The sequence below is a fragment of the Callospermophilus lateralis genome, chromosome 3, assembly GCF_048772815.1.
Source record: "Callospermophilus lateralis isolate mCalLat2 chromosome 3, mCalLat2.hap1, whole genome shotgun sequence".
Classification (NCBI taxonomy): Eukaryota; Metazoa; Chordata; class Mammalia; order Rodentia; family Sciuridae; genus Callospermophilus; species Callospermophilus lateralis.
The window spans coordinates 136,856,072-136,882,507 of record NC_135307.1 but is presented as its reverse complement, the minus strand read 5'-3'; the positions used below and the strand labels follow the sequence as shown (position 1 = coordinate 136,882,507).

The window sequence follows — 26,436 nt, the reverse complement described above, 5'->3', positions numbered from 1 at the left end:
TCAATATTGTCAAAGTCATAGGGAAAAAAATCAGTTACAAACTGTCAGAGATAAGAGGAAACAGAAGAGCCATGACAGCTGAATGCAATGGGATGCACTGGATTGGATATTGGGAAAGAGCAAGGACAGCAATGAAAATGCTGATGAAACCCGAGAAAGTCTAGAGTTTAGTTATCAATAATGTATCAATACCAATGGTTTAGTTTTTGTTTGTTTTGTTTTTAGCAGTGCTGGGGACAGAACTCAGGGCCTCACGCATACCAGGCAAACAAACATCCTACTACTAAGCTATAGCATGGCTCCAGTTTCTTAATTTGACAAATGTACCGTACTATTATAAGATGGTAATGGAGAAACAGGGTGATGGGTATGCAGGGACTTCCTGTGCTCTTTGCAACATTTTTTTGTCAACTTAAAATTAAAAAGTTTATTAAAGGGGGCTGGGGCTGTGGCTCAGCGGCAGAGCGCTCGCCTCGCATGTGTGAGGCCCTGGGTTTGATCCTCAGCACGACAGAAAAATAAGTAAATAAAATAAAGGTATTGTGTCCAACTACAACTAAAAAAATAAACACTTTTTAAAAAAAGTTTATTAAAAAAATTTGAAGGGCTTTTTGTTTTCTTTGCAAATTTCTTTCCCTTTTTCTTCATGGAGTTGCTCCATGCTGCTGATATTGAACCATCAAATGGTTTTAAGGAAATCAGTTAATGCTCTTCACAAGGACTATCTATACTCCTAATTATAGGAATCAAACTCCAGACTTATGAATATATTTCTCAAGAGTAAATGGTTAAAGTGGTAACTCATCATCAAATTCTTGACAGTTGACCATGGAGAATCTGAAAATCAGAAGGGGTCATAATCCTTAACCTAATTATGTATAAAGTTACTCATAAGAGTCTCTATAATGGCAGGACACAATTATAATTCCTCTTGGTAGATGGGCATAAAACTGATTGATGTTAAAATAGTAGACTTTATTTTGTGGAGGAATTAATGAAATGGCATTAGAACTAATTTTGCCAAACGTTCTGCAAAGTATCATCTCCGACTGATCCAAGACTCTCTGCTTTTGCTTATCTGGCCAACTGTGCCCTGATGAGAGAGGACGTCAGTTTTCAATCATGGTGAATGTGTGTTTCATTTACTTGATTGCTTGATTTCCCCCTAAGGGATTCGAGTTGAAACTTACCACAAAAGTCAGGAATAATTCTTAGGGTTTCAGTCCTCCACCCTGAAATTGGGATAGCCCTGGCTCACCAAAAGAGCTATTGCCTCTCTTGGGGAAGAACCTCCCTCTTCCTCACTGTCCATGTCTATCAACTGTGTTTGCATAATGAAGCTTTCATGACTGGATTTTCACTTCCTCTCATACCTCTTCTTGAATGCTCACTAAACCATTGTCATACACGTAATTCAGTTTGGATTTGGTTGTGTGATAACTTGTCGATATTCTTTTTGCATCCTTTTGGGCTTGTTTTGTAGATATACTAGGAATTCCTATATTGATGGTATCCTTAAAGTTCCTGTCATGTATGACTTATTGTATTAATGAGTATCAAACAGTTTAAATCAATGGATGGGTAAAAATACAGATAAATGGACATTCTGTCAAGTAATCACCACTCTCCATGATTGTACTTTTTGGTGAATTTCTTTTCCCTAGCAAATTTCTTTTCAACCTAGGAAAAGAGATGCATTGGATTTCTGAGTTTTGGTGTCAGAGTCATATCTCTCAGATTCGTTGGAAGTATCAAAATTAAAAGCAACTTTTATCATCATGACACTTACTTGGTAATTCAACATAAAGTTGAATTCCAGAAAGGAAAAATGAAACAAATTTGTACTCTTTAAGTGGGGAGAATTGACCTAAGTGCCTGTTGAGTATCTCCTTAGTTCTTGGGATTCAACCCTGACAATTAGATGAGAGAGTTGTCTGATGTCCTCTTTATGGGTTACATGATCCCACATAGCTGCAGATGCTTTTCTGGACTATTAAAATTGTGACTTAACTGGCTAATCGCCAAACATTCGGGGCCTGGTTGCTGAATCTTTTAATAGACCACGTTCCTCCTAGTGTCCTGTTATAATCTTTGACCCTTAAAGCCTTGATTCATAGTAGAACTATCACCTCATCCTTTGAAGCTCTTTTCTCCCCTATTATAATCCCGCTTATTAATCACTTGGCTTAATTTTATAATCCAACCTGCTGATACTGAATTTCTGAAATCTTCTGTTAATTTTATTATATTTTTTTTGGAAGGGGTTGTGTAGACTGGTGAGATCTATAGAAGAGAAAAAATACCATTGGCTTGTATTCAGTGCTATCTTCACATAAAAAGAGTTTTCTCTTATTTTCTCTCTCTGCTGCATGGAATCTAGACTGAGTGTTTGAAGAACCTGGTGTGAAATTACCTATAACCAAGAGAAATTCACTTCAGGCAAGCACAGTGCCCCTGGAAGAGTTCTGGGGTGACATCTATGGATCTTTATTGCTCCAGGATGAGACGTTTACATTTTCAAAGAAGTTTCCAGCATATTCATAAATAGATGGTTAATTTATATAAAGTTTTTGGTAAGGGATCAGACTTCTCTAGGAGAATATTTAACAAAACACCCTCATCCATACATATTGTCTAATCAAGATTAAATTTTGAATATCTTCATTCACTAAAGGGGTCAACATGATCTTATAATAGAAATGCAAATAAAAATGTGTTTAATACTTTGGTCTTTGGATGATCTGGAAATTAAGTTATAGGGTATCTGGAAAGATGAATTGAATGCTTAATTTATTTCCCAGTATTCTTTCTGTTAGCTCTTTCACTGTAATTATAATTAATATAACAAATATTGCAAAAAATTATCACTGCAGCTGGCCACAGAGTACTCAGATTCTCAGATATATTTGGTAGGAAACATTTTGCTTTGAAGATGAGAATTGTTAGGATGGAAATCACAGTTGAAGTTCCTCAGAGGTGTTTGGAGTGCGCCAGCTGGTGCAAAAAGTTCATGATTTGGCTTGAAACATGATGTGTCTCATGAGAAGAGGAAGTCATGGTACACAGAAAGGATGGTTAGTCTCTTCTCATAGAAACTTTAAGATGAGTACTGATAAGTATTTTTTCTGAGATATTCTACAATAATTTGGCCTTCAAACAGGGAATAACTCTGGGATGTCTGATCTTGGCATATATAACCTTAGCTGTTTTGATTGAGTTTATGAAGAAACTTACTCAGAAATAGTGGGGCTTTGTGTTTTCATCCTTGGTCATATGATATGGGGTATGCTCACTCCTTCTTGTTATAGTCAGAGGTTTTAGCACCTATAATATTTTGCTTAGTAATGAGGTTGGACATTTTGGTCCTCCAAAAGGTGTGATAAATACCAGAGGCAATCTTTCATGAACAAGGTATTTCCTATTTGGGAAATAACTTGGAAAATGGTTGTACACGGAAGGATGGCAGATCTAGCATCTCCTGATTTTACTTATTTTGATCTGTAGTTTGATAAATGTAGACATAATTAAAGGTGATCCTGAGTAGCAAAGGGGCAATGGCATCTTCCAGAAGGAGGCTGAACAGGGTATGTGTGTGTGTGTGTGTGGGAGGGAAATCATACCCCTTGTGAAACCCTAGATGAAGATGAGAAAACTATTATGGTAGAGCCAAGCTAGCTATCAACCAAGCCAATTTCTTCTTTTAACACAGTAGCTGGGCTACATATTCTGTTCTCTCTTATAGTTATGAATGAACAAGTGACAATTTTGGTCAATAAAATGAGGTTAAAAATATATGCTACTCCTCAGCCTGACCCAGAAAACCTCCTTTGAGAGACCCTATGAATTTTCTTTTCTGTTCACTTGGTGCAGATGAACATGTTGACCTTAGAGGGCATGTGGGAAAAGAAGAGCCACCAACAGAAGGAACCTGGCTTCCTGAATTACCACTTGTAGAAGTCATACCAACCAGCCAATCAAGAATATCTCTTTTTGACTTTGTGATTAAGAAATATTCTATTTGTGTGATTGGGTCATTCATACCTTTTAAAATGCTTATTTATTATACCAGATAGCAGTATCTTAACCCATACACCTTTCAAACTTTCTTATTTATTTAACAATTAATCTTAATGGCAAAATTTTTGAATTCTGGAGTCATTTACAACCCTTATGTTTTGGTTATATAACTTACTATTTGAGTAGCTTGGTGAAAGGTGCATCCCCAGGAACAGAGAAGCAATCTCTGAGATACAGTTAACCCTCCCAGGTGTGGTACTCCATGTCTCCATCCAAGCCAACTCACGATGTTCAAGTCTTAGTAATGAAGGCCAGAAGTTTCTGTATCAGTTATGCTAATTTGTTCACATTCCCTTTCCTTCTCTTTCTTCTCATTTTTTTTTTACCAAAAGAGATAATTTATTAGAACTGGGAAAGCAATTTATATTCATGCAGCAGACTAAAGGGAACCAAGGCAAATGATAAGTATATCTACTAATTTTATTATAATCCAAACAATATTCCCCCCAAAATATTATTTGAGTAAATACTTCCTAGACTGAAATACCAGTGAAAACTGGCATCTTCTAATTTATTTACAAATGTATCCATAGTCCTGGACATGGAATAGCCATCCAATAAATATTGGCAGCAGTGCTTTCATTAAATAAGCCAATCATGAGTGAATCAGAGAGGATATTGGCAATAAAATGAAGGAAATCTTCATCTTTACCTTCTAGAATATGATGGATGATTTCCGTCAATATAACAGAACCAATTACTTCAGAGGGAAAATGAATTGATAATCATTAAAAAATAGATATGATGTTTCATGCTAGACCAAAGCCCACATCTCAGTTTAATTCCTGATTATTGATTTATTTTCAAGTAGTTGAGTAGATGGTAGAAACATCTATAGAATTAAATATGCTAAATTCAGCTAGGTTGTCATTTAACCCTGTGTTTGTGTGTGTGTGTGAATCTGATGATTATATGTCTGATTCAGAAATCTAGTCCTGTCTTTGAATGAAAGCAAATAGAAGACATTTTTCTGAGTTATCTAGGAGCAATAATTTGTGGGAGGATCCATGAGGTTCCAAGCCCCCAAATACCTCTCTACCCTGGCTTTCATGGATCTTTGAGACAAGGAGACTTTTATTCCTTTGACTTATGTCGTCATCTTTATTAGCTACACTGGGAGGGCTACCATACCACACAGGCATCAGTTATTAATGCATTAGTGTAGTGGTTCTCATCTAGGGCCAAGTTTGCATTTTGCAATATCTATAGATAGATTTTCATTGTCACAGCTGGGGTTGGGAGTGGATGATACTGATGCCATCATTCTCCAGTGGGTAGAGAATAGAAATACTGGCACACATCCTACAATGTAAGTGATACCTCCCCTTCCCCTAGTTCAGCAAGTAATTATTAGTTCCAAATATCAATAGTGCTTAGGTTGAGAAAACCTGCATTAGTGAAAATGAATTCATCAAGAGATCCTTTATCTAATATAAGATAATAGTAATTTTGTGGGTTACTCTCTGTGTCCTCCACTCTGAACCATTGTTCTCCCAGTCTGTTTTGGTGCCAATACCATTACATGCTGTTTTTTTTTCTTTTTTTACTATTGCTCTGTAGTATAGTTTAAGTTCTAGTATAGTGATGCCACCTGCTTCACTTTTCCTGCTAAGGATTGCTTTAGCTATTCTTGGTCTCTTATTTTTCTAGATGAATTTCATGACTGCTTTTTCTATTTCTATGAGGAATGTCATTGGGATTTTGATTGAAATTGCACTAAATCTGTATAGTGCTTTTGGTAGTATCATCATTTTGATAATATTAATTCTGCCTATTCAAGAGCAAGGCAGACCTTTCATATCTGCTAAGGTCTTCTTTGATTTCTTTATTTAGGGTTCTGTAATTTTATTATATAGATCTTTCACCTCTTTCATTAAGTTGATTCTCAAGTATTTTATTTTTCTGAGACTATTGTAAATGGGATAGTTTTTCCTCATTTCCCTTTCTGAGGATTTGTCAACTGATATACAGAAATGCATTTGATTTTGGGGTGTTTTTTTTATATTCTGCTACATTGCTGAATGCATTAACTAATTATAGAAGTTTTCTGGTGGAACTGTTTAGGTCTTCTAGGTATAGAATCGCATCATCAGAATTTAGTGCCAATTTGAGTTCTTCTTTTCCTATGTGTATCCCTTTAATTTATTTTGTCTGTCTAATTACACTGGCCAGTGTTTCAAGAGCTATGTTAAATAGAAGTGGTGAAAGAGGACATCCCTATCTTGTTGCAGTTTCTAGAGGGAATGCCTTCAATTTTTATTCAATTCGAATGATGTTGACCTGGGACTTAGCATAGATAGCTGTTATGATGTTGAGATATGTTCCTGTTTTCCCTAATTTTTCTAGTGTCTTGAACATGAAGGGGTGCTGTATTTTTTCAAATGCTTTTTCTTCATCTATTGTGATAATCATATGATTCTTATCTTTAAGTCTGTTGTTGTGATGAATTACATTTATTGATTTCTGTATGTTGAGCCAACCTTGCATCCCTGGGATGAATCTCACTTAATTGTGGTGCACGATCTTTTTGAATTGTTTTTGTATTCGATTTACAATTATCTTATATTAGACAAAGGTGCCAAAAACATGCAATGGAGAAAAGAGAGCCTCTTCAACACATGGTGCTGGGAAAAATGGAAATCCATATTCAACAAAATGAAATTAAACCCCTATCTCTCACCATGCACAAAACTCAACTCAAAATGGATCAAGGACCTAGAACCAGTATCATCCACTCCCAACCCCAGCTTTTTCTTCTAATAGAAGAAAAAGTAGGCACTAATCTCCATCATGTGGGATTAGGCCCCAACTTCCTTAATAAGACTCCTATAGCACAAGAATTAAAATCAAGAATCAATAAATGGGATGAATTCAAACTAAAAAGTTTCTTCTCAGAAAAAAAAAAACCAATCTGTGAATTCTGTGAGATGAATAGAGAGCCTACATCTTGGGAGCAAATCTTTATCCCTCACTAATCTCTAGGATATATAATATATATATAATCATTAATCTCTAGGATATATAAAGAACTCAAAAAGCTAAGCACACACACACACACACACACACACACACACACACACACACACAAAACCCAAACCAAATAACCCAATCAATAAATGAGCCAAGGACATGAACAGACACTTCTCAGAAGATGCTATATAATCAGTCAACAAATATATGAAAAAATATACATCATCATTAGCAATTAGAGAAATGCAAATCAAAACTACTCCAAGATTTCATCTCACTCCAGTCAGAATGGCAGCTATTATGAATACAAACAACAATAAATGTTGGTGAGGATGTGGGGGAAAAGGTACACTCATACACTGCTGGTGGGACTGCAAATTGGTGTAGCCAATATGGAAAGCAGTATGGAGATTTCTTGGAAAATTTGAATAGAACCACTATTTGACCCAGCAATCCCTCTCCTAGATCTATACCAAAGGACTTAAAAACAGCCTACTACAGGGACACAGCCACATCAATGTTTATAGCAGCACAATTCACAATAGCTAAACTGAGGAACCAACCTAAATTCCCTTCAATAGATGAATGGATTTTTAAAAATGTGCCATATATACACAATGGAATATTACTCACCAATAAAAGAGAACAAAATCATGGCATTTGCAGGTAAATGGATGGAGTTAGAGAAGATAATGCTAAGTGAAGTTAGACAATCCCAAAAACACAAATGCCAAATGTTTTCTTTGATAAAAGGAGGCTGATTCATAGTGGGTTTGAGAGGGGGAGTAAGGGAGCATTAGATGAACTCTAGATAGGACAGAGGGGTGGGAAGGGAAGAGAGGGGGCATGGGGTTAGAAATGAAAGTGAAATGTGATGAACATTATTATCCAAAGTACGTGTATAAAGACATGAATTGGTGTGAATATACTTTGTATACAACCAGAGATATGAACAATTATGCTCTATATGTGTAATAAAAATTGTAATGCATTCTACTGTCATATATAAATAAAAAAATTAATAAAAAACAAAAAGCAGAACAAAAAGAGATCCTTTAGAAGAAATAGTTATCAGAGTGGACATGTTGAGAGAGCATGGGCAGGTAGAACAGAAAGGGATACAGAGATAGAAACTTGTGAAGTTGGAGGATGAATTCTGGCATATCTTCATACCCTGGCTGTTGGCTAGCATACATGAACTGAGAGGAAAAGAATGCATCCTTCCTGGGAAATTTGTAAAATGTAAAGTTGTACTTTTAAATGGCATGGTGCTGTCTTAAATTAACAATGGTCAGCAGAGGTTAGGGTGGGGGCTGGGGAGAGAAGGAAGGGACTGGGTTGTGGAACTGACATCAGGACTGGTCTCTTTTACATGCCTCTCACTCTGTCTTTTATGGAAGCTGGGGCATTTCTTTCAAAGAGCTTCATGTCCTACCTTAGGGCACATCTGTCCTCAACCACTTTCTCTCTTGTTCCTTGTTTTCAGAGTCGCATACTCAGCACCTATTGCTGGCCCACACCACCACGAACAGAAAACTGGCCTTATAATATGAGGATCTTCTGTTGGCATCATAGAATGTCACTTGTTGTCACTGGGTCACAGGACTTAAAGGGGCCTGAGAAATCCTTTCTTCTTATTGCCATAGCTGAAGCACAAAGAGAGGAAGTGGGTTCTAGAGAAGGTAAATTTATCTGAAGTCAAAATGGAAAATGGAAAAATTAAGATTAGAGCCAGGTTTACTGCCTTGCACTCTGATGATTTTCTGTACTCTCTGTCATGTGGTCTCTGGCAAATTTCAATAATTGAGAAAGAGAAAAAGTATAGTCTTTTTGAGCTTTTGTAGTTTGAATGCTTGTTCTGTGTGTGTGTGTGTGTGTGTGTGTGGGTGTGTGAGTGTGTGCGCGCGTGCGTGCACTGTTTTTATTTTATTATCATGCATTCCAAATTCAGTTTTGAGAAATCAAATTTTCAATGCTTTTTATTGATCTTCTGTTGGGGTAGGTTTTCTGTTTAATCATTACAGTGTAAGAAATCATTCCAATCTCAGTGGCTTAAAAGAAAAAACAATTTATTTTTCTCACTATGGGTCAGGCATTTGGAAAGGACACAGCATGGCTGTTCTTGTTTCGTGTCTTTGTGTGGTTGCTGTCAGAAGTTGCTATCTGAAGTCTCCACTGGTCTGCTAGGCAACTGACCCCAGTTCAGTTAATATTTTAGTTGGCCATCTTCAGGACTATCAAATGGGTTCTTTCATATGTCCTGGGCTTCATTACAGCATGGCTTCTGTGAGGTAGTCAATTTTTTTTACGTGAAGACTCAGGGCCAAGGCCAGTATTCCGGTGGCTTGGGGCCTATTTCTTTCTTTTTCCTTTCCTTTTCTTTTTTTGGTGCCTATTTCTTAACCCTCAAACTGTATCTTCAAATCACATTTTTTTTTTATGACCTAGCCTTGAAAGTTAAGCAGTATTACTTCTGTTATAGTCTATTTGATAATAAGAGTTACTGAATTGGTCAGGATTCAAGGGTACAAGGCATAAACCAAGTCTCTTGGTAGCAGAAATGCCAAAGCATTTGTGGACATGTTTTAAAATGATCATAGTTTGAATTCTACATCCAAGATGTTTTTTTTTTTTTTTTTTTTTTGTGAAAGAAATATTAATTTGATTATTTTAGAATGTCCTTTTAAAAATTTTTTTCCAGGTTTCAAAACTCAATTTGTAAAATATGAAGAAAAGTTACTCTTATCCATGAGCAAATTATTCAACTTCTCTTGGCCTCAATTTCTTGATCAGTACAATAGGAATAATCATAGCGAAATTGCGAGATGATGATTTTGTTTTGAGGACTAAACCGTAAACGATGCCCAAAACAGAATAGACTCTCAATTGGCAGTAATTATAATATTGTTGACTATATGGGATGCCAATTCATATCCTGATGCCTATTTCTTTTTAAAATTTATATATTTTTATTGGTACATTATAATTATACATAATAGTGGGATTTGTTGTTACATTTTTGTACACGCACACAATATAACAATATAATTTGGTCATTTTTCATTCTTAGTAACTCCCCTTTCCTTTCCCTCTTCCCTCCCCTCAGTCCCCTTCTTCTGTTCTACTGTTCTGATGCCTATTTTTTAACCTTCAAATTGTACAGTATATCTCTGAAAAACAGCTCTTCGGATTGGGTTAAGGAAGGCTATTACCTACTGGTTTCAAGAGTATGAAGTGGTAGAGTGCCCATAAGAAAAGTGGAGGTCCTAAAGTGGGACTTGGTACTGGGACACCAGGAACAGACTTCTCCTGTGTCATAAGTCTACTTTAGCCCCGTTTGATAATGAACCAAGATGAAGACTTGGGAAAGAGCATCTTCTCGGTGTTTTTGGCAGGAAGGTACCTGAGATGTGGTTGTTGCAGTGGCCTTGCAGAGGCAGGCCTCCCTAGCCTGGGTGCTTGCTCTGTGTGTTTCAGAGGTGGTAGACCCAGAGGGGATCCATGCAGTGAGTGGCAGTTGCTGGTTGAAGCAAGAAGGTGGCAACTCACTTCCTCAGTGTTGATGCTGGGCCTTGGGTGGGAGGCACCAGCAGTGTTCTCTACTTGCCGTGTTTAGAATCCATTCAGAAAAGCTGAAAACTGTTTGACACTTCTTTTTAGTCATCCTTAATTCTAACCTGCAGGTTTTGTGCTGTGATTTGTCAACTATGCTTTGGAGCGACATCACAGCCTTCCTAGAGTACAGACAGGGCCTGCTTTCCAATGAGTATCATTTAAAAGAAATCAGAGAGCCTTTCAGGGATACGATGCTGTTGATTGCTGTCATTATTATTACTATGACTGGAAGACTTTACCGGTTACTGAATGGCAACAAGTGCGCTGGGTGTTGTTGATAAAGCGCAGGATTCCAAATTGTTTCTGCCAGAGGATGCGACCTCACCCTCTTTGTGTTTATTTGTTTTCCTCCTCTCCTTAAGAGTATTCTGCTAAATTGGGAACATCATGACCTGGGTGGAAAACTGATCCAGGAAGATGAATCTCTAAGGATTGTCAGGCCTAATTTTAACATATTCACCTCTTGTCTGACATGGATGTGGCATATATATGTATATATATATATATATATTTTTTTTTTTTTAACCAATATTTCATTAAATATTTATTCTGACCTAGGCAGCCAGATTAAGCATTTTTATATCTGTTAGGGGATTTATAATCCAGTTGTATGCATGAATTCCATACAATTATTAGTCCAATATTGTGAGTGAGGAAATTGTGACTTATGGAGGTTATGAAAACTAGGCTTAAGTCTGAGTTAAAAGTACATCCTGGACAATGGCAGAAATGAGCAAGGCAGCCAGTCCAGATCTCCTCACAAAGCAGAAAGGAGGCAGCGAAGGAAAAGCAGAATTGAGAGGTTAGTGGCAAAATAAATGCTCTAACTAGATATTACGAAGGCTGAGACCTGGAGAGATTGGAAGGTAGGTTACCAAAGTGGGAAATAGTGACCTGACCCCCAACCTGACTCTGGGTAAGGGCAACAGAGAAAGGAAGGTGGGGTTGGGGGGTGCTGAAAATCTCGAAAGTTCACCCACTTAAGCACATTTGGAAAGACAGAAAAAATTTAAAGTGCCATGGTAATAGAAGGGTCCTCAAAACAGCAAACAGCTTAAAACCAAATTGTGAAAAGAAAACTGAGCCGAGGGTCCACAGCCGTTTTGTGGACCGGTCATCCCCTTAAATCAGCAAGGGTGTTCCCATGCCCAGACAACTGCAAACTAAACAAGAGGGAAGCCCCCTACAGTGGGATTTCTTAAGAATACAGCCAGAAAGAAGTTCTAGAAGACCACTACTAGCTGAAAATCGCTGTAACCCGCTGTCTCTCCCCATCATCACAATCAAGGGGAATGAGCTGGTGGGGATCTGTGCTGGGAACTACCCCTAACCCTGTTCAGCCTCTGTAATCCAGGCAAGGGCGAAAAGCTCTGTGCAGCATCTGCTTTCTGGATTCAGATAGAGACAGCTGTGAAGCAGCTTTGGCCCTGAACAGAGGAAAACAGACTCACCAAGCCCTGATCACTGCCATTTAGGGGCACTGTGGGAAGCTTAGGAACAGTACCCGGGATTGCAGGGCCCTTCCAGAAAGAAGCTGCTTGAATGTCTAGTGACTTGGAGACCCAGAGGAAAATGACCAGAGTCTGTGCAGCAGGAAGGGGCTGATGGGGCACAGCCTAACCTGTGAGCACAAGGGGCAAGTGAAAGGACATTGTTTAGATACTTGTGGGACCTTGCATATAACTTGGTGAAGAGAGGGAATCAATGCCCTCCATCCACAACCTGAAGAAGTGGAAACTAGAGTGCAAAGTGAACTACCTGAGAACCTTTATTAAATTGCCTCAGAGAGTGGCACTGGCTGGGGGAATATTTCTGGGTTGCGGAACACCTGTGCAAAACCCACAACCAGAGTTCCTGCATTCACAGACAGCAACCAGGATATTCACTTCCATGAAAAGAGGAGCACGTATACGGTGACCCACAGAAATCACAGGGATACTCCAGAGCCTGCATTCTCAACGACTGGACAAAATAGCAACAACTAAGCCACAATACTGCATCCTCTGAGCAGTCAGCAGCAGGTGCCTGAGCTGATAAGCCAGAAGCTATTGGTGGGAGGTTCATAGCAACAAGGCTCTTGTGCCCTTGAAACCCTGGAGAGATCCACAAAGACTGATGGACAACTGCTAATGTCCAGATCCCAGTGAAATCTAAGCCAAGATTCAACAAGAATTTTCTTTGCCTTGACATGGTTTGCTATAAACAACTCTAATGTCAAATTCAATCATATAAGTGATTTTTTGACTTGCACAATAATTGTTAACTCAATAGCCAACATTGAACTTTCAACTCATTTGGACGTGTTTCATCTAATAGTTTAAAAAATTAATTGAAACCAATCTTTCTCTGTATTCCTAGCTCTGGTTTATAATGCTCCTCTTAACCCCTCCTCTTGCATTATCTACTACTATTTCAAATACCAACCACAGATATATTTCTTCTTTATACCTTGGTGTAATTATTCTTTTAAATCTTCTCTCTCTCTTATTCTGTTTCTGTTTTTCTCTCTCCTTTCTGCCCAATCTTTCTTTTTCCCCGCTTTTATCCCTCACATAAGATTATAGTAAGTTTACTAAATTTAACAACTAATATCTTGACCTATTCCAGAACATTATTACAGGTGTATGCCTGAATTTGAGGAACTGTGGAGAACAATTGCAACAAGTTTTTGTTTCTTACAAGGTTGACTATTATGAGGCTTGGCTCCGAAGTGATTATAGTAAATAGGGCTCAGTGGCATAACTTAAAGTGGTGCTGATATTGGGATCAGCAGAGGTCACATATTGACATAAAATATCATTATCTGGATATTCACTCAACCTGGAGTTCTTGGGAGAAAGAAGCTCACAAATAGTCCTTTGTTAAAAGAAGAAGTGAGCACTATACTGATAGATGCATAGACATACAAACAATATAAAAAAAACCCAAGAAAATATACCATAATGAAGCTCATAATGCTTCAATAACAGAGTTCTTTGACACCACAGTGGAGGAAATGTCAGAGAAGGAATTTAGAAAGTTAATAGTTAAAATGTTCTATAAGCTAAAAGAAGATAAATGTTCTATGAGCTAAAAGGAGTGATACCAGAAAAAAAATACAGGAAGTAAAGTTCACTTCAATAGAGATTCTGAAAAAGAACCAAATGGAAAGCCTTGAAATGAAAGATAAACCAAATTAAAAATTCAATGGGAAGCTGGGTTCAGTGGTGCACACCTGTCCTGTAATCCCTGTGGCTTGGGAGGCTGAGACAGGAGGATCGTGAGTTCATAGCCAGCCTCAGCAACTTAGTGAGGTCCTAAGCAACTGTCACCCCATCTCTAAGTAAAATATAAAAAGGGCTGGGGATGTGGTTCAGTGGTTAAGTACTCCTGGGTTTAATTTTTGATGCAAAAAAAAAAATTTAGTGAAAAAATCACCAACACATTAGACCACTTTTTTTTTTACCAGGCCTCAAAGACAAAGTATACAATCTTTAAAATAAAGTCAATTATAAGGAAACTATCAATAAATCATGAGCCAAATATGTAAGAAATCTGGGATAACATTAAAAGGCCAAATTTAAGATTCATTGAAATTGATGAAGCCTCTGAAACACAAACTAAAGAAATACATAATCTTTTCAATGAAATAATATCAAAAAGTTAAGAATTAGATAGAAGTTTAAGTATAATAGGCATATAAGACTCCAAGTACAAAATCTCAATAGATCCACTCCAAGACACATTATTATGTGAAAATGCTTAACATCTAGAATAAGGATAAAAAATTTAAAAGCTGGTTACATTTTAAGGTAAAACAATCTGGATTTCTATGAATTTCTCAACCTAGAACTAAAAGCTGGGAGGTTTTGAAATTATATTTACAAAGCTCTGAATGAAAATGAATGCCAACCAAGAATACTATACCCAGTGAAACTGAGCTTCAGAATTGAAGACACAATAAAAATCTTCCATCATAAACAAAATCTAAAATAATTTATAACTAGAAAACTTGCACTACAAAACATACTAAATAAAATATTTCATTAAGAAGAAATGAAAAACAAAAATGAAAACCAGCATAAGAAGGAATTACACTTGAAGAATTGTCAATTAAAGGAGGATCCAGTCCAATTTAAACATTAGAAATAAATCAAAGTGGCAGGAAATAAAAATATTTTCTCAGTAATAACATTGAATTTAAATGATCTAAACTCTTCAGTCAAAAGACATAGGTTGGAATATTGTATTAAAAAATTAACCCATCAATAGGCTGTCTACAAGAGACTTATCCTATAGACAGATATCCACAAACTGAAGGTGAAAGCATGGGGCGGAAAAAACCCCATACCATTCACTGGACTTGTAAACAACCAGAGGTTTCTACTTTCATATCAGATAATGTGAACTTCAAACCAAGACTGATCAAGAGACCAAGAAGTCCACTTCAAACTGCTTAAGGAAACCACACATCAGCAAGATATAATGATTGTAAATATTTATGCCCCAAACAGCAGAGTGTCTACATACATCAAACCAACCCTTCTCAACATTAAGAATCAGATATACCACACTACAATAATACTGGGTGACATTAACATGCCTCTCTCATGTCTGGATAGATGATCCAAACAAAAACTAAGTGAAGCTAATACAGAACTAAAAAATCAATTAATAAAATGAACCTAACAGACATCTATAGAATGTGTCATTCATCAATGACTGAATTCACTTTCTTCTGAGCAGTACATGGAACATTTTCTAATATAGATCATATTTTATGTCACAAAGCAAATCTTAGCAAATACAAAAAAGTGTAGATAATACCTTGTATTCTATCAGATCATAATGGAATGAAATTAGAAATCAACCATAAGATAAAAAAAACAGGACCACTGTAGCACCTGGATATTAAATAATACACGTTTGAATGATGATGGATAGCAGAAGAAATCAGGGGAGAAATAAGAAAATTGTAGAAGTAAATGAGAATAGTGATACAACATATCAAAATCTCTGGGACAGTATGAGGACATTTCTAAGAGGAAAAATTCACAGCATTGAGTTCATACATTAAAAAAAATAGGGAGATGCCAAATAAATAATCTGACATTAAATCTCAAGACCTCAGAGAAAGAAGAACAAATCAACACCCAAATCAGTAGACAGCAAATAATTAAAATTAGAATCAAAATTAATAAAATGAAAAATTAAAAAGAAAACAACACAAAAAATCAATGAAAAAAGAATTGGTTTTTTTTCAAAAGGATAAACAAAATTGATAAACCCTTAGCCAAATTAATCAAAAGAAAGAGGAAAAAACAAAATTATCAAAATCCAAGGTGAAAAGGAAATATCACCACAAACACTCCTGAAATCCAGAGGATTATTAGAAACTATGTTGAAAAGTTATACTCCAATAAGCTAGAAAATCTTGAAGACACCAACCAATTTCTAGAGACATATGAACTACACAAATTGAAACAGGAGGATACAGAAAACTTAAACAGATGAATTTCAAATGATAAAATTGAAGCACCATCAAAAAGCCTTACAACAATGAAAAGCCCAGGACCAGATGGATTCTCAGCCCAGTTCTATCAGACCTTTAAAGAAGAACTGATACAAAGTCTCCTCTATTTATTCCATGAAATAGAAAATGAGGGAACATGGCCAAACTCATTCTATGAAGTTAGCAACACCCTTACACCAAAACCAGACAAAGACACATCAAGGAAAGAAAATTTCCGACCAAATCCTTTAGCAACATAGATGCAAAAATTCTTAATAAAATTTGTATGTGGCAAACCACATACAAAAATGTATTACAAAGATAGTATACTATGATCAAGTGGGTTTCATTTCAGGGGTTCAACATAAGGAAATCAATAAATGTAATTCATCATATTAATAGACTTAAAGACAAGAATCACATGATTATCTTAATAGACACAGAAACAGCACTTGAAAAGCACAGCACCCACTCATATTGAAAACACTAGAAAAACTAGGGATAGAAGGAATTTACCTCCACATTGTAAAGGCTATCTAAGACAAACTCAAATCCAATAATATTTTGAGTGGAGAAAAACTGAAAGTATTTCCTTTAAAAACAGGAACAAGAGAAGGGTGGCCACTTTCACCATTCTATTCAACATAGTCCTTGAAACTCTAGCCAGAGCAATTGAGCAAGAAAGGAAATTGAAGGAGATACAAATAAGAAACGAAGAGCTCAAAACTATTTCTGCTTGCCAACAACATGATCCTATATTTATAAGACCCAGAAAACTTCACAAGAAGACTTCTGGAGCTCATAAATGAATTCAGCAACATAGTAGAATACAAGATCAATACCCATAAATAAATCACATTCCTATACTCCACTGATGCACCTGCTGAAAAAGAAATTACGAAAAATATCCCATTCACAATAGCTTTAAGAAAACACACACAAACCTTGGGAATCAATCTAATAAAAAGGTGAATGACCTCTACAATGAAAAATATAGAGCACTAAAGAAAGAAATTGAAGATCTTCAAGATGGAAAAATCTCCCATGTTCTTGGATAGGCAGAATTGATTTTGTAAAAATGGCCATACTATCAAAAGTGTTATACACGTTCAATGTAATTCCCATCAAAATCTCAATGACATTCTTCACAGAACTAGAAAAATCAGTAATAAAATTCATTTGCAAAAATAAGAGACCCAGAATCGCCAAAGCATTCATTGGTGAGAAAAGTGAAGCAGGAGGTATCACAATACCAGATCTTAAATTATACTACAGAGCTATAATAACAAAGCAATATGGTACTAGTGCCAAAATAGGCATAAAGACCAATGGAATGTAATAAAAGACACAGATAAGCCTGCATAAATTCAGTTATTTGTTACTAAACAAAGGGGTAAAAAACATAAGTTGGAAAAAAATAGGCTTTTTAACAAATTGTGCTGAAAACTGGAAATCCATATGTAGTAGAATGAAATTTAACCCCTCTCTTTCACTCTACAAAAAAGTCAATTCAAAGTGGATCAAATATCTAGGAATTAGACCAGAAATTCTGCAACTGCTAGAAGAAAATATAAGCTCAACACTCTGACATGTGAGCTCAGAAGCTGATTTCCTTAACAAGACACCTAAAGTGCAAGAAGTAAAATTTAAAAATCAGTAAATGGAATGGCATCCCATTAAAAAGCTTCTTCAGAGCAAAGGAAACAAAAGCGTGAAGAGAGAGCCAGAATAATTAGGAGGAAATCTGTGGCACCTGCTCCTCAAATAGGGCATTAATATCCAGGATATATAAAGAACTCATAAACAACACCAAAACAAAGCAAAACAACCCAATCAATAAATATGCAAAGGAACTAAATGGACACCTCTTAAAAGAAAAAATATATGGTTAATTAATATATGAAAAAATGTTCAACATCTTCAGCAATTACAGAACTGCAAATTAAAACTTCATTGAGATTTCATGTCTCTCTAATTAGAATGGCAATTTTTAAGAATACAAGTAGCCACAAATGTTGGCGAGGATGTGGGGAAAAAGGTACACTCATATTTTTGTTAGGACTGCAAATTAGTGCAATTACTCTGGAAAGCAGTATGGAGATTCCTGAAGAACTAGGAATGAAGCTCTCATATGACCAAGCTATTTCACTTCACAGTATAGATCCATAGGATTTAAAATCATCATACTGCAGCGATGCAGCCATATCAATGTTTATAGCAGCACAATTCACAATAGTCAAGCTATAGAGCCAACCTGGGTACCCTTCAGCAGATGAATGTATAAAGAATATGTGGTATATATACACAATGGAATATTATTACTCAGCCATAAAGAAGAATCACAATATAGTATTCACTGGTAAATGGATGGTAAACTGGAGACTATCATGCTAAGTGAAATAAGCCAATCCCAAAATGTCAAAGTTTGAATATTTTTTCTAAAATGTGGAAGCTAATCCAATGTAATGGAGGGGAGGGATTAAAAAAACCAAAATAGATGAAAGATCAGTGGAGTAGACAAAGATGAATGAAGGGAAATGAGGTGGAATGGGATAGAGAAAGAGAGTGGAATAAATCTGACCTACGTTTCCTGTGTACATACATGAATATACCATAATGAGTCTCACCATAATGTACATCCAGAACACACTACTTCAAACAAACAAACAAACAACTACAAGTAAGTAGCAGGTACATCAGTAGAGTAGAGGGAAGGGAACAGAGGGAGGAAAGATGGGAGGAAAAGGGAAAGTACTGGGCACTGAATTAGAACAAAATAGATTCCAAGCCTTTTTAATTATGTCAAAATGAATCCTAATTTTATGTATGACTAAAAAAACCCCAATAAAATATTAGAAGTGTATCCTTTGTACCTCCACAAGACTGAGGTCCTAATGAGAATAATATGTAATCCATGCATATATAATTTTATCAGAATGGACTATTCTGTCATGTATAACTAAAAAGAACCAGTTTTTAAAAAGCACATCTTTTTAACCATGTTCTTTCTCTCCCTCCCTTTGCTCTCTTCCTACTTCCCTCTCCCCCATCCCCCAGCCCCAGTTTAGCCTCACTGACCTTCTTTAAGTCCTTTAATCTTGCCATGCTTCCACCAGTCTCAGGACTTTGTACACTTCCCTCCTTTAGCCATGAGCATCCTTCCCTTTTCGTCTTCTGCTAGCTAAAGTTTGCTTATTCTTCAGCTCTTAGTTTGTGACTTTTCAGGAGAACCCTTTTATAATTCATGTCAAATAACTCCATTTTATGTTTTCATGGAACAATAAACCTGGGCACTTACCCACTCCCTTGCAATTTTACATACATTTGGGTGACTATGAATAATATCTGTGAATAAAATCTTCCTCCTCTTCCACCTGGAAGTTCCATGGGGACAGGGACTGTGCATGTTTCTGTAACTCAAGGTGGTCCCAGCACAGTGTCTGGCATATAGTAAGTGCTCACTAGATATCTGCTAAAGAAAAGCTGGACCACATTCTATCTTTACTCTAAACATGCTGGACCATGAACATTCTTTTCAGCTAGGAAGAGGGTTGTGGATATCCTTAAGGATTGGTTATTTAATACCCAAGATACGATGGGGACATTTGTCCAATTTCAGAGCCAGACAACAATGAGGAAGGATCCTAAGGAGATTAGTCATTTGCCAGGTGCTACCTAAGACATTTCAGGCAGAAAACATTATCATTTATTATATATATTATATATCACTTTGTTATTAAGTCACATTACCCATCAACCAGTTTCTGTAATTATGACAAGCTTATTTTTGTCCCTACAATTTCCACACCAACCCCACAATATTAAAACAAATGCCATTTCATTTTATTCTTAGATATTAAAATGCCTCTGTCTCATGAACTCATTTCAACCTTGACAGGAATTTTTTTCCTTCTACCTAAGCTAAATTTCTAATCATGTAGTTACTGCCTATTTCCCCTTGTATAAAGACAGAGAATGGGTGGTCACCATTTTTGGTATTAGAACCATTTCTAGTAATTGAAGTTTGTGATTAGTGCTCCCTTCAGACATTCATTACTAACTCCAAATTTAATAATGTCTTTTATTTAACCAATGGACCATCTCTAGTGAGTGTTCAAACTGCATGACCAGGAGAACAAATTTATTTTTGGCAGTATGGTTTTCTTGGGCTATGAACTGTGTCTTGTGCTCTTGGCTTATGAGTTCCAACGAGGTTCTGTCTTATTCTTTAGAGACGAGAATTAGAAATTCATGGGCTTGTTCTTTCAATATGTGGGAACAGAGTAGCAGAGTACAAGCATTCTATTTCTGTGATATTGGTAGTGCTGCTCAAAGTGGGATGGAAATAAAGGACCTTTGTTCAGTCCAAGACAATTGGGTAAAATTGGGGCTAAATATGTTAAGAAAATTGAGGAGAAGGGCACAGGATGCTTCTTTTCCCTCTACTTTAAGATTACATGATGTTAGTGGTTCCTATTTATCCACACAGTGCCTGGCACAGAGTAGGCATTCCTTATTTGCTTGATAAGTTGCTAGACTGATAGAAAGATTGAACTGGGAACTTTATAAAATGTGTATCACAGGTTCTCACTGGGACATATTTTAAGGTAAATGTTAGCATCAAGAAGAATAGGATAGCAAGGCTCTGGAAGACTGCATTTATGTTTCTATTTCGTCTCATCTCATCCCATTCCATTCTTTCCTGAATGCCTATTCTGTGCATGGCCCCATGTGAGGTTCTGGGGATATCGGGAGAATTGAGTCAAAATTCTTGCTTTATGGAAGGAGCTCATGGTCTAAAAGGAGTATGGGAAATTAAAAATGGTTGCAATGGTTTTTCAACTTCCCCAACTGAGGGGAGGAGTCTAGTTCCCCTCCACTTATATCTGATATGGCATCAGTGACTTAATTGACCTATATAATACAGCAGAAATGACATTTAGTCTTTTGAGGAAAAGTCAAACAAAGTCTTGCAACTTTTACCCAGTTCTCTTAGAACTGGGGCAAAGTCAGCTGCCACATAAGAAGTTCATGAACCTTAAGACCGCTCTGCTGAAAGACACATGTGGGCACACTGTCAACAGACCAAGGTGAGCCCAGCCCTCCAGCCACCCTTACCACCGTACAAGACGTGAACTTTCAAATAGTGCATCTGCCAGGTGAGTGCCACCTTAAGACCTCTGTTGACACCATGGAAAATGGAGTAGTCTCTTCTATAAGCTCTATGAATTCCCTAACCACAAAATCAAGAGATAAAATTAAAAGTGTGTTGTTTTAAGCCATTACATTTTAGGGTAGTTTGTTGCCTCATAATAGACAACCAGAATAGGGAGGTACAAAAACATAACAAGAGGGCCTAGTAAGCATTCTAGTGAAAAAGTGTGTATTATTTTTGGAAATAAGCATACAGAACACAATTCTGTTCTTGGAGAGGACAACGCATTGTCCCACTTGAGGGCATACCCATCATGTCATAGTCTTTGTGAATGACATCCCCTGGAGTTGGGCAGTACCCAATGTGTGCAGACTTATGTGGCAATTGTGAGTGATGGGTGCCTGGCAGGCATGTTAGCTGGGAAATTTTTATAGAGAGGGAACTGGAACTGTGAATTGAAATGTATTTTGAAAAGGGAAGAGAAATTGCACTCAAACTGTGGCATCAGAAAGAGCAAAATCTCAGAGGCACCGGTATTCATGAAGTGCTTGGGCACAGTCACTGGTCCTGTGTAGCTGGCGTGCTCAGTACCAGGGTAGGGGGAGAGGCTGGAGACTAGCCACCCTGGCAGAGTGATACAAAGGGTCTTATTTTCATAACATGATGAGGAGTCAGGAGGAAGAAGGCGACAGGGAGATTTAAAAGCAAGGGAGCGACAAATTTGAAAGAGTATATAAGAAAAATGCAATTCAAAACCCCACAGTGTGTGAAAGACACTGTTTGTTCTTTCAACTGCTTGCTTCTCCCTGAAAGCTTGGCAGATCCATTTTTTATAGGAAAGTATTAAACAACAGGGGATTACTCAATGATTCATTTAAAAGGATCATTAAAGGAAAATCGAGGCACATCGTATCCTGCCTTCTTTAATTGCTCATTTATTATTACTGTGGGTGAGATAACGGCTTTGTGTTATTCTTCTAAATAGTGTAAAATATTTATTGGTAAATATAGCAGTGCATAAATTAATGTCAGTTGAGATTTTGTGGGGTATTTTTTTCTCCACTGATAGCCATAATTTTTACTTAAAGAAAAACAATACTGTGCGGATGCATTTTGGCTCATAGCTGAGTGACAGCATTATGAATTCAACATCTGTATAAGGATACTCTCTCTGTTTCTTTGGGAAGCCAGGATTCTCTAGCTGGACTGGCCCTAGGGTTCGTTTGCGAAGTCAATTTCTTTTCTATTAAGACTGTAGTGCTTAGGAAGAGGGCATGCGTAGGTGTACAATTTTCTTTTTTTATTGGTCACAACTGAATTCAGTAACAAACTACCCAATAAAAGTGGCTTTTAAAATGAAGGTATTAGCTGGATGCAGTGGCGCACGCCTGTAATCCCAGCTACTCAGGAGACTGAAGCAGGAGGATCGCAAATTCCAGGCTAGCCTGGGAAAGACCCTGTCTCAAAATAAAAATAAAGGGTTGATGATGTAGCTCAGTGGGAAAGCCCCTCTGTGTTTGATCCCTGGTGTGTGTGTGTGGGGGGGGGCGGGGGAGCAGGAGGGGAGTGAGGGTATTTATCTGAAAGTCCACGGGTAGGTAGTTCATAAAGTTGATCTGATGGCTTAGCAGTGTTACCTAGGACCCAAGCGACAACAATAATGTCTAAAACCAGCAAAAGGATGTGTGTGTGTGTGTGTGTGTGTGTGTGTGTGTGTGTGTACTCTCTTCTTTTTTTAATCCTAGAGAAAAATCATTTCCAGAACCTCCCAGCAGACTTCTACTCAGGTTTTCTATCCCGGATCTGGGCTCCTACCTACCTCTAAACCAATCACATACCAAAGAGAAAGGCTTAGAAGAGCTGGCCCATGGCCCATTCCCTGGGCAGGGGAGAGGGACCTGCATCCTCCATCACTGCCCCAGCTTTGAATTGAGTGTGAAGCCACAATAGAGGAATGACTGGGAGTGCAGCCTATATGGTCGGCCACTGGTCAAATGGACTTAGGGGTGCTGATTTGATACATACCATATGGCCAGCTTTATATCCCTGCTGGCAGACAGCAGCAGCAGCAGCATGAAAGACAGTGCTGTTCTCGGGGAGTATTAGTGGCCATTGTAATAAAGCAGGCAATTCCTTAGCTGGAGAAATTAATTCAATAAAATATACAGATTGTCAATTACACCTTAGGAGATGGGAATATAGAGATGAATAAGATCTAGCTCTTGCCCACAAGGAATTCACAATTCTCTTCACCATCTGTATTATTCAATCCAATCGTACTGGATGCAGATCTGTCCCCCAGTGTATCCCTCTGAGCTCACAGGGGTACAGCATTGCAGGAAATGTTCCCCCTCCTCTTTCTATTGGTTTCTCTGATTCATTACTCATTACTCATGGCTGGGTTAAGTGATCCTCCTCAGGAGTCTCTAGCATTGATGTTTACTTTTGCCACAGGTCTTTGAATCCCTGGTCCTACCTATCTTTCAGCTGCTTACCTCAGCCAGACCTGCAGCCTCATAGTGGCAGATTGTCTTTTGATCAATTTGTTTCCTCACTGTCTAGCTCAGTGACTGGAACACAGATGCTTTCCAATGGATGTTTGTGGGATGAATGCATGAATAATTGAATGAAAGGAAATGAAATCTGGATCCTTCATTCCCCTTCAGTCAGCTTGCAACTTATTAGTTTTTCTCTTTCCCTTTTCTCTTGATATCACCTCCCCATTTTCTCTCTTATTTTCCTTTTCTTTATTCTTCACTCACAACTCAGCATTTTTAAAGTTGTACAACGTCTACCCAGTCTTGCAAAAGGCTCTCATCTCTCCCCGTCTTCACAGAAAGATGGAGTGTGCTGGGGATCAATCCATAAATGTCAGTGCTGGCCAGGGAAACCATTCCGGGGATGTTGTTTTTGTACCGTGAGCCATCTGCAGGTCCGCTTTCAAAGGCTGGAGTCCTGCATTCTCTCCAGAATGATAGATCAGTTCCTGGGCTGCTCGTTGGTTCCTATTTCCAGTTTTTGGTCGATGAAGGAGGGGAAAATATTGTTTTCATGTACATATGGCAGTTGGGGGGAGGGTGACAGGGACTTGAGAATTGCAGAATGACACCTTCTGTTGGTACTCACTGCAGCTGTGATGAGAGGCACTAGCATAGCATATGCTGAGATTGTCCCCCTAGGTCAAAGCTCCCAGTGGAAAAGATGTCACAGTACACCCAAATCTTCTTTCTGCATGAGTACAGATATCAAGTATGTAAGAATCACCAGAAGCCTTATTCCACCTAGAGTAGGAGTTAGTGAGCTCAGTTTTGATATTTTGTCCATCATGAATTTTTTTAAGGTGCAGAGATGACTGGACTGATTTTTGGAAACCTGTACTAGTTTTTTTTAGAACAAAGATACCAGGCTGGAGTCAAACTTCACAAATCAGCTCAGCCTTTATTCAGGAATGGACTACACCTAAGGAATAGACCCACTTTCCTGGTGGAAAGTGTACCATTGAACAAAGGAGGCGACGGGGCTTCTATAGGTTGTGAGTGATTTAGGAAGTGTGCCAGTCTGAGCACTCAGGAATTTGAGTCCTTGAGTTGTGGTTAGTGTCCAGCACCTGGAGAGGAATTGTCTTGAAAGAGATTAGTGTTTCCTAAAGAATATCACTTCTAGGTTGGATGAGACGTTGTCTCTCTGTCTGTGGCCAGTGTCTGGGAAGGATTTATCTTGGGAGAGAAGAAAGTCACCATTGTATGGCCTTCCTTTCTATTTCTTTCTTCCAGGCCTCACTATTTTTTTTTCCATATCCAATAAGTTTCACTTATAGATTCACTATATAGATTACCTCAGGGGACTCAGCAAGTCCTCCTACCCTCTGAACTCAGGATTTTCTTTTATAATATTAGGGGTAGATGTCCAGAATTGTTAGGATCTGTTAGAGTGTCACCATAATATGATTTGGTACTACCCCAAGCTTCTCTTGAGAGAAGAAATATACATCCTTATCTAATAAGGTAGTATTTGCATCAGAACATTTTGGTGGCTTTCTCTTTTTCTCCCCTGTGCCCTGAGTTAAAAAAAAAAATCCACATGCACTGCAATAACAGATCTGTCCTGCCTCAGCCTACAAAGCCCCCTTTGTCTTTCTGGCTCTATGAAAATCATTAATATTTAAACTTTTTTGTGCACTTTGCTGATGCTACTACAAGACAGGCCCTTCCAGAGGGATCCTGAAGACTCAGTGTAGAGGCCTAGTCTCTGGAGCTCTTATCTCAGTGAGCCTCCTTATTATTACTATTTAAAGAGAGCCCCTTGTCCATATTTTCACCATGGGGAGACTTCTCAGTGGAAGAAAGCAGAGCCCTGCCTCTTGCCTGGGCATTCCTGACCATGCCACCTCCTTCCTCGTGCATTCCTTATAAAGGTGACTGTCTGTGTTCTCATTGCAGAGCTCCTCTGACAAGGTATCTATCCTGACCATCCTAAAGGTCCTTGGAGATCTTCTTTCTGTTGGTGAGTACACTACCCTCTCATCTAATCATGTGATGGACATGGAGTCATGCTGATGTGGTCTTTTAAGTAATCTCTGGCTGGGGGTTGCTGTAGTTTATTTCTTATGAGAGACATCATCAACCCATGTTTTCTTCTTGAAATAAACAGGGCTGATTGTACTTGGGTTCTACATTCTTTTCACCTACTCTACCTTAGGAAAAAAAAAAATTAGACACTGGGTGGTTATTCTGTGGTTTCTCATGAGGCTGAGGATCTCCTGGGGCTTGTGTCTACCTCTTCTCTGGAAGGGTTATACCTCAGTGATTCTGCCCCTCTCCTCCCTTTTCTAACCTCCATTGTGGGTCATTTGGAAAGCCAGGTATTGGTGGCTGCCTTACCTATGTCAAAGTGGAGACAGGAATGTGGGGTAGGAGCTTGACTTTGAAGTTTGGTAAGCCATTTAAGTTTTCAGAGAAAAGATGACAGAATTGAGTGCTTTGGGATCAACTGAGTTAACTGGAGCATGCCCCTATTGGCTAGTTTCCACCAAGGTCCTTGGACATTCCAAATTCACTTAGTTTGCATTTCTACATGTGCCAGCTTCTGATATTAGAAAGAAATACTACCACAAACAGGCGATACCAAG

The 26,436-nt window shown here is 37.9% G+C and overlaps 1 protein-coding gene across 1 annotated transcript in view; it reads left to right on the top strand.

The window, feature by feature from the left end:
* Agbl1 (AGBL carboxypeptidase 1) overlaps positions 1–26,436 on the top strand; it is a 762,772-nt gene that overhangs the window by 36,852 nt on the left and 699,484 nt on the right. The window contains exon 2 of the mRNA XM_076851383.2: positions 25,748–25,811. Coding sequence (XP_076707498.2) covers positions 25,748–25,811 — 64 coding nt within the window. The remainder of the gene's footprint in view (positions 1–25,747; positions 25,812–26,436) is intronic.